General features: G+C 43.2%; 1 protein-coding gene across 1 annotated transcript in view; it reads right to left on the reverse strand.

Annotated features, from left to right (window-relative positions):
• Nucleotides 1–9262, reverse strand: part of LOC102818268 (chromosome unknown open reading frame, human C3orf52) — a 64638-nt gene extending 55376 nt beyond the window's left edge. Inside the window, exons 1-2 of the mRNA XM_006864213.1 lie at nt 9099–9262; nt 6223–6508 (exon numbers count right to left, since the gene is read on the reverse strand). Of these exons, the coding sequence (XP_006864275.1) occupies nt 6223–6508; nt 9099–9262 (450 nt within the window). The remainder of the gene's footprint in view (nt 1–6222; nt 6509–9098) is intronic.
• Nucleotides 9263–9478: the final 216 nt, after the last annotated feature.

Below are 9478 nucleotides of genomic sequence, written 5' to 3' on the forward strand. Positions count from 1 at the left end.
GACTGCCAAAAGAACCAATAGATGGGTTTTGGAAGAAGTGCAGCCAGAGTGCTCCTTGGAGTCCAGGATGGCTAAGCTTCATCTCTCATACTTTGGACATATTGTAAGGAGGGACAGTTTCTGGAAAAGGATGTCATGCTGGGTAATATGGAGGGTCAGAGAAAAAGAGGAAGACCCCTAACGAGATGGATCGGCCAGGTAGCATCACTGATGGACTCAAGTGTGGCAGCGGTAGTGAGGTTGGCCCAGGATCAGACATTGTTTCATTCTGCTGTGCATGGGGTCGCAATGAGTCGGTTCCGACTCGATGGCACCTGACAACAACAACATAAGATACCTTGTGTAGCACTGTAGGATAAGCACTGGACTGCTAACCGCAAGGTCGGTGGTTCAAATCCATCAGCCACTCCTCAGAAACCCTATACAGGGTCACTATGTTGTTGTTGTTGTAAAGTACCGTCGAGTTGGTTCCAACCCATAGCGACCCTGAACAGGGTTTCCGAGGCTGTAAATCTTTACAAGAGCAGAAAGCCTCATCTTTCTCCCACAGAGCAGCTGGTAGTTTCGAACTGTTAACCCTGTGGTTCGCAGCCCAATTCATAACCACTATGCTACAGTCAAATAAACAACATTCTTATCAACGGAGAGCTCCTTGAAGGCCAAGATGGCCAAACTTCGTCTCTCATACTTCGGACACATTGTCAGGAGGAACCAGTTGCTGGAGAAGAATATCATGTTTGGTAAGGTGGAGGGTCAGAGAAAAAGAGGAAGACCCCTAGCAAGATGGATTGGCCAAGTGGCAGCATCAATGGACTCAACCGTGGTAACAGTTGTGAGTTTGGCCCAGGATCAGGCAGTGTTTCATTCTGTTGTGCATAAGGTCGCTATGGGTCAGTACTGACTCAATGGCACCTAACAACAACAATGAGTCGAAAGGGACTCAAAGGCAATTAGCGAAAACAACAATACTAATCAGCTTTTCAAGTTAAAATCCACTTCAAATTATTCTATGTAATCAAAGAGAATGAGTAACATATCTGGTAAAATTTTCTCTCCTGTTTTTTTTTCTAATGTTTTATTGTGAATTATGTGATAGTTTACATGGGAGAAGATTGGTTTTACATTCATTCTATCGTATACATCGTATATATCATATATCGTCTCATTGCCATGGTTACAATCCCCTCCATGCAATCCTTCCCCAGTGCCCCCCAGGTCTTCAGCACACAGTCGCTCTCCCTCTCTGGATCTAAAGTCTCCAGCTGCTCCATCGCTCCACGTCATCATCTCTGGCTCCATTTCAGGCATCACTGCTTCTCTGGGTAGGGTCCTGCTCTCTGCTCTTCTCCCTTGATGGTCCTAGACTGAAAAGTTAATCACTCCCCTCCTTTCTATAAAACATCTACCTGTACATTTCCAACCCTCACAATCAGTCCTGATAACAATTACTCACTATTGTATCACAAGAGACCTGTCTGCATTTCATTGCATCAGTCCTGGCTAGTCAGATTGAATACCACACACTGGAGATTCTACCTTCATCCAGGCCCTCTGTATCTAGGTTCCCTCTTGAAAGCTTGTAAGCCAGTCACTTCTTGCCTTTGTAGGCCCCCACCCCCCATTTTGGGTAGCCAATGTCCAAGTTGCTCATCCCTGTCTACTCTGTGTGTGGAGGGTGTGGGAATGATTCTTGCTGTTAGGACTTGTTCCCTCTTTTGAGCTACTGCTTCCATAGGTGTAGGTCAAGTTCATCAAATTGTATGAGAATACTTTTTTTTTTCCTCTTCTTTTTACTCCCCTCTGTTTTTTAGGGTTTTCCTGTTTAAGCAATTCTAGAACGGCCTCCATGGGCTCAATGCAGACCTTGACCTTCACTGCATTCCAATCACTCACCACACTTTGCTATTCTTTGACCTACAAAGCTAACTCACAAGGAAGTCTGGGCCATAGGTGTAGACCTGACCAACAAGGAAGTAATTAGATCATTAGAGAGTAAATGCTACAGGTGAAATGCTAAACAATTACAAAACACTGATACCCCACAAATGTTTAGCATTTTCTTCACTGAAACATTTTCAAAAAGATCCTCAAAAATCCAACTAGCCACACATTACATTAACACCAGTTGACAGCTGGGAAAATACAGAGACTAGTGCCTTTCCTCAGGCATACACTTTTAATGATCAAGCTGTCACTGTTGTTGTTAGGTTAATGGGTTACAACTCATGGAGAGCCTATGTAAAACAGAATGAAAAGCTGCTCTGTTCTGTGCCATCCTCACTACCATTGCTATGTTTGAGGCCATTGTTGCATTCACTGTGTCAAACTAGCTCATTGAGAGTCTTCCTCCTTTTCACTGACCCTCTACTAAGCATGATGTCTTTCTACAAGGAATGGTCCCAACTGGTACTATATCCAAACTACATGAAACAAAGTCTTCCCTCTTCCCTTCTCAGGAGCATACTGTCTGCAAGTCATCCAAGACCTACATGTTTGTTCTTCTATGAGTCCACTCAATATTCTTTGCCAACATCATCATTCAAATACATCAAACTTCTGTATTCCTTATTCATTGTCTAGCTTTCACATGCATATGAAGCAATTAAAATGGCTTGGGGCAGGTCCACCTTAGTCCACAAGGTGTCATCCTAGCTTTTTTAACATTTTAAAGTAGTTTGTTTTTTTATTTGCAGCAGCAGCAGCTGATTTGCCAAAGGTAATATGTTGTTTGATTTCTTGATTTGCATGGATGTTGATTGTGGATCCACGAAAAAAGAAATATTTAACAACTTCAATCTTTTCTCTGTTTATCATGATTCGCCTATTGGTCCAATTCTGAGAACTTTTGCTTTTTTTACATTGTGTTGTAATCCATACCAAAGACTGTAGCATTTAATCTTCATCTGTTGTCATTGTTAAATGCTGTTGAGTTGGTTCCTACTCATAGCAACCCATGTGTAGGGTTTCCGAGGAGTGACTGGTGAGTTTGAACCGCTGACCTTACAGTTCAAACTGACCTTGCAGTCCAGTGCTTATCCTACAGTGCCACACCAGAAGTCTAATATTCATCTGTAAATACTTCAAATCCTCTTTGCTTTCAGCAAGGAAGGTTGTATCTTCTTCATATAGTCCACTTTCTTGGATTATATACTCAATATACAGATTGAGTAAGTATGGTAAAGGACACAATTCTGACATACATCTTTCCTGATTTTAAAACCATTCCCTTCTTTTCTTTGAAAGGTTATCTCTTGGTCTAACTACAGGTTCTAAATGAACACAATTAAGTGTTCTGGAATTCCCATTCTTTGCAATGTTATCAATGGTTTGTAATGATCCACACAACTGAATACATTACCAATGTCAATAAAACAAAGACAAGCATCTTTCTAGTATTCTCTGCATTCAGTCAAGATCCATCTGGCATCCACGTCCTCCTCTGAATCTATGGCAGTTCCCTGTTAATGTACCACTTCAAGCCATTTTTGAACCATCCTCAGCAAAATTTTACTTGCACGTGAACTTTATATACTATCTGAATTCAGATCTAAACCATAGTCTTTGGGGATATTCTGGGTCTTTCTACCATGTTCTCCCATAGTATCTTCCTTAGACACTGCCCTTCAAGATTGATACATCAAGCCCATAAATGTGATCATTTGCATTGATGACCAAACCATCTTTGTTCAATTTTCATCTTCTATTATACATGTATTTCATTCAAATACCAAAGTACCAGATTACTCCAGGACACCTATAAAAAACAGACGTGTTCATTTCCAGGAATCAGTGTTTAGCAGAAGCAAGGCTTTCAACTTTAGAATTCCATACTTATCACTGAGAACAACACTTGAGTAGAAAAAGAGGTAGGGTGTAAGCCCGGGAAAGATCAGGTTGTTGCCATAAATGTGGTTCCTTGTACACAGTCTGAGGGAACCCTGTAAGGCGGGAAGCCTAGGAGTCCTTTTGGAACAAATTATTAGGAAAGCAAAAACTGTCTCAAGGACAGAAGTCCTCTTTTGTTTTCTACTATACCTCAGTACCTGGGAGATATATGTATATATATATATACATTTGTTGTTATTCTTGTTAAGTGCTGTCAAATCAGTCCTGACTCATGATGACTCACTGTTGGCTTTCTGAGGAACAACTGGTGGGTTTGAACCGCTGACCTTGTAGTTCACAGTCCAGTGCTTATCCTACAGTACCACACCAGGAATCCAGGACATATACAGTAGGCACTCAGTAAATGATCATTGAGTAAATTCTTTGTAGCCCCACAATCACCCCAAAGAAGCTCCCTGAAGCAGCTATGTTGGGCTCAGCTAAGGCCCTCATGTGACCCAAACCCCAACATCTACTAGACCTCTCCAAGTTCTGGAAACAGCCTAGGGGGCCTCTTGGAGAATGAAAGCATTAATCCCAGGACCTTGTCCATGTTAGTCTGTTTAGGACTCCTGGTGTATGTTGCTCTGGACTGCAACGTTGGTTTTAACAGCCAACCTTGAGGTTCAAACTCACCAGCCACTCCTTGGAAACCCTACCTATACAGGACCTCTGTGTTTCAGAACTGACTCAATGGCATTTAACAACAACCACCAAAAGTCCTTGTACGGTGCTGTAGGATGAGCACAGAACTGCTAACCACAGGCCAACAGTTCAAACCCATCAGATGCTCCTTAGAAATTCTGTATAGTGTCATTATGTGAGAAATTCTCAAAATAGTCCATCTTTAGGAATAAACGGCACAAGAAATTGCTAGACCAGACATAGGTAGCTGATTCACATCCAGGGGTATGTGAGCAGGATGAATTGGGGAGAAAAGAAAGAAATCTGTTCTAGGACTAGGAATTTTAAATAAGAATACAGTCATTAAGGCTATGGATGCCATCAAGGCTAGATTGTGAACCACAGACTAACTGGAGGAGGGCCTCTCAAAACAGGGGAATGAGACTCTTAGCGAGCCGACCTGTGTCTATTTGGTTGGGCATCCATTTTGCAAAATCGAATAAAGAAAACCTCACTCTGGCTAAAATGAGTACAGATTGAACATCAGTTTTGAGTCAGAACAGACTCAACACTTAACAAACGCAACAACACTAACTAAAAAGTGGACAAAACACACCAAGGGCTCCCTGCAAGAAAAATGTGGCAGTCTGCTTCTATAAAGATTTACAGCCTTGGAAACACTATGAGGCAGTTCTACTTTGTTTGGTAAGATCGTTATGAGTAAATGGCAAAAAGTTTGGTTTGGGTTTGATTGGCTACTTCAAGCCAATCTTAGGGGACAATCAGAAGGCCAATGGATGGAAATTCAAAGTTCCCATAGCCTTTACAAGTTTTGGGAGAGGTAGGTAATACTCTAGTCACTGGTAAGGTTAAAATCAGAGAAAGAACCCTTAGGGTTCGAAACGTGGCAAAGGCATTTAGAATAGTTCAATTCTTTGGGACAAGAATTTTGAAATTATTTCCCTTCAATTAACCTTGGCAAGTTTATCATCACCTCTCCTCCACCGGGACCCCCTAGAGCTCCTTTTCTTACTGGTTTCTTTGCTCTCTCTCCCTGTGAAGTCAGGAAGCCAAGCTGGGAAAAGATACAAAGTGTGCTGTGTAAAGGGTGGAGGAAGGATGAGGGTAGGGAAGAAGTGAAAGTGGATAAAAGTGATCAGGCATTAAAAGGCAGCCTCAGGCAGAAGAGATTCTGAAAAAGAAGAGATTCAACTTATCACCTAGTTTTCTCTACTTAAAAAAAAAGAAAGTTACATAACTTTTTAGAAGTCACTTCTACCTCTAAAAGTTCTCTCTAGAAGGACAGCAGCGAAAAAGAGGAAGAACCCCAAGGAGACGGACTAGTCCAGTGCCAGCAGTAGCGGGCTCAGACGTAACAAGGATTGTGAGGATGGCGCTGGACCCTGCAGTGTTTCATTCTGTGATGCATTGGGGTCGCTAAGAACCGGAACCGACTCGATGGCACCTAACAAGAGAAGCGCGGCCAGGCCTCACATTCAGGATTCCTAAAATGCTCCGGAGGTCAGAGGGGCCCTCCAGCAATATCAGGCAGAGACAGAGACCACCCTCTCAGTGTTTGTTAAGCCCGCAGATCTGGCAGTCGACCCGAAACTCCGTGCCAATGCCAGGCGGGGGACCTGGCCGGGATCCTGTCCCAGAGCGCGCTCCGATAACGCCGCCAGCGCATTAAAGCCAGCGCCAAGGAGTTCTTACCTGGAGTCCGTTGGACTCGTTGTCGGCTGAAAAAGTAGCGATAGAAATCGCTCCATTTAGAGCCGTCCGTTCGTCTGGCTCGTCCTGGTCGAGCACCATGAGCTCCAGCTGATCTAGCGATGGGAAGTTGGCCCCTTCCATGGACGGGCTTAGAGCCGTCCGTTCGTCTGGCTCGTCCTGGTCGAGCACCATGAGCTCCAGCTGATCTGGCGGTGGGGAGTTGGCCCCTTCCATGAACCGGCAGGGGAGGGTTGAGAGGCCGTGCCGGTAGGCTGAAGCCGCACACCTGAGGGTGCAGAGTCCAAGGCTGCCTCAGTGGTTCACACTCCACCCACCAGGCGTGGCTGCACCTCCGCGAGCGGGAGGGGAGGGGCCGGAGGGGTGGAGCGGAACCGGCAGGTGGCAAACGCTGGGGCCCGAGAGGAGCTCTTTCACTCTTCGGAGCCTTACAGACCAACTGTGCCTGACCGTGGGCTCAGGAGCACGGGAGGGCTGTTTTTCTGGTTTGTTAAGGGCGCTGCCTGCTATGCCTTTCCTTGTTGGTACAGATGCGTAGGGCTTAGTTGGGTGTGTTATTGTTGTTAGCTACTGTCAAGTTGGTTCCAACTCATAGCCACCTTACAGGGTTTCTGAGAAGCGACTGTTGAGTTTGAATAGGGAGTTAGGAATAGGCCACATTGTTGCTATTGTTAGGTGTCTTCAGGTTGACACCGACCTGTAGAGACCCTATATGCATACGGAGCAAAACACTGACCACGCCATCCTCACAACTGTCGTTATATTTAAACCCATAGTTGCAGTCACGGTGTCAGTCTGTCTCCTTAGGGGCCTTCCTCTTCTTTGATGAACTTTATCAAACATGATGTCCTTTTCCAGGGGCTGAGTCCTCCTGACATGTGCAAAGTACCAGAACCAAACCATCCTTGATTACAAGGAGCATTCTTGTGGTGGGTACCTTACAACCCACAATTTAAATTCATCATTTCTTCTACTATCTTCTTTATTCATAGTCCAGCTTTCATATGCATACTAGCTGCTGCAATTAAGTGCCATTGAATCGGTTCCAACTCATAAAGACCCTAAGGTTTCTGTTGGCTTGAACTGCTGCCCTTTTCTTTAACATTTTAAGAAGGTATTGTGCTGCAAATTTGCCACATGTAATATGCCATTTCTTGACTTCAGCTTCTATGATCACTGACTGTAAATGAAATTCTTGACAAATTCAATCTTTTCTTCATTATTATGTTGTTGTTTATTGGACCAGTTGTGAAGATTCTTGTTTTCTCTACTTTAAATTGTAATCCATGCTGAAAGCTGTGTTCTTTGACGTTCATCAACAAATGTCTCAAGTCCTTTTTACTTTCAGCAAGCAAGGTGTCATATGAATAGTGCACATTGTTAATGAGCCTTCCTCCAATCCCAATGCCACATTCTTCATCATATAATCCAGCCTGTCTGATTATCTGCTCAGCATACAGATTGAATAAGTATGGTGAAAGGACACCTTTCCTGATTTTAAGCCATTCAAATGACTGCCTCTTGGTCTATGTACAGTTTCTATATGGGCACAACTAAGTATGCTGGAATTCCTGTTCTTCATAATGTTATCCATCATTTGTTATGATTCACACAGTCAATAAAGCACAAGTAACATCTTTCAGGTATTTTCTGCTTTCAGCAAACTATCTCTAACAGTTTATGATTGCATTATATGGCTCAGGAGTTTGGAAGGTTTTCTTTTGGATATTCCCTAGTTAAGAACATAAATTCATGACACAGGGTCCTGCAAAAATAATAAGACTACCTCTTGAATCCAAAAAAATTCTTCATCTGATAATCAGCGTTGATATACCTCATCCCATATCGTCTTCTGAATCTGACTTGAATTTGTGGCAGCTCTCTCAATCTACTGCTGCAACCATTTTTAAATTTTCTTCAGCAAAATTTTACTTTCCTGTGATATTAACAACGTTGGTGGTAAGTACCAGTTAGTCAATTCCAACTCATAGCAATGCTGTATAAGGTTTTCAAGGAGCTGCTGGTGGGTTTGAATTGCCGACTTTGTGGTTAGCAGTCCAGTGCTTATCCCACAGTACCACACCATGACTTCCATATTTAAGAATTGTTGTTTGTTATTAAGTGTCATCGAATTGATTCTGATTCATAGCAACCCTGTATAGGGTTTCCAAGGAGCAGCTGGTGAGCTTGAACCACCAACCTTGCAGTTCAAACTGACCTTGCAGTCCAGTAGTATATTAACCCACAGTACCACTCCTATTTAATGATAGTGATGGTGGTGGTGTCCGTGGACACCAGTTGGTTCCAACTCATAGTAACCCTGTATGGGGTTTCTGAGGCTGTAAATCTTAACAGGAGCAGAAAGCTTCATCTTTCTCCTGAGGAACAGTTGATCCTTTCAAATTGCTGACCTTGAGGTTAACAGCCTAACTTATAACCACTGTGCTACAATATTCTGTAGGGTCACTTTTCTTTGGAATAAGCATAAGTATAGATCACTTCCAGTTATTCAGCTAGGTTGTTGTTGTTGTTATGTGCCGTGGAGTCGGTTCCGACTCATAGCAACCCTGTACAGGGTTTCCGAGGCTGTAAATCTTTATGGGAGCAGAAAGCCTCATCTTTCTCCCGCAGAACAGCTGGTAGTTTCGAACTGCTGACCTTAAGGTTCACAGCCCAATTCGTAACCACTACGCTACCAGAGCTCCTTATTCAACCAGGTAACTGGCTTCAAAATTTCTTGGCATAGACCACATTGAGATAATAGAATGTGAGCAGAGTTAGAGACAGCAAATGAGCTAGCTGTGCAAATTCCTGAAGGAAGAAGAAACACCAGAACAAAGGAATTAAGCCTTCCTTACTTTTGAAAATAGCCAGTATAGAAACCTGAATGGCTGAAGTGAAGCACTGAGCTGAGAAAAGTTTTCCCACAGTTGGTTGTTGATTCCAGGAGCTCATTCTCATCGGAAGGTTCCCCTGTTTTATTAGCTGAATTATAGGTACTGTCCAAATCTGCTTTCTCCATGCTCAGATCCCCAATCTTAAAATCATCAGAGGATCAAAAGGCAACTGTTCCTTGTCATGAGCTCACTCTAAACCAGACCTCACAATGCCTTCTGAGTCATTGTTGTTGCTAACTGCTGTCAAGTTGGTTCCAACTCATACCGAACCTATATAGTTTTTCAGAGGCTGTAAATCTTTGCAGGAGCAGAAATCCTCATCTTTCTTCTCCAGAGCAACT

Source organism: Chrysochloris asiatica, unplaced genomic scaffold (genome assembly GCF_000296735.1).
Source record: "Chrysochloris asiatica unplaced genomic scaffold, ChrAsi1.0 scaffold00061, whole genome shotgun sequence".
Taxonomy (NCBI): Eukaryota; Metazoa; Chordata; class Mammalia; order Afrosoricida; family Chrysochloridae; genus Chrysochloris; species Chrysochloris asiatica.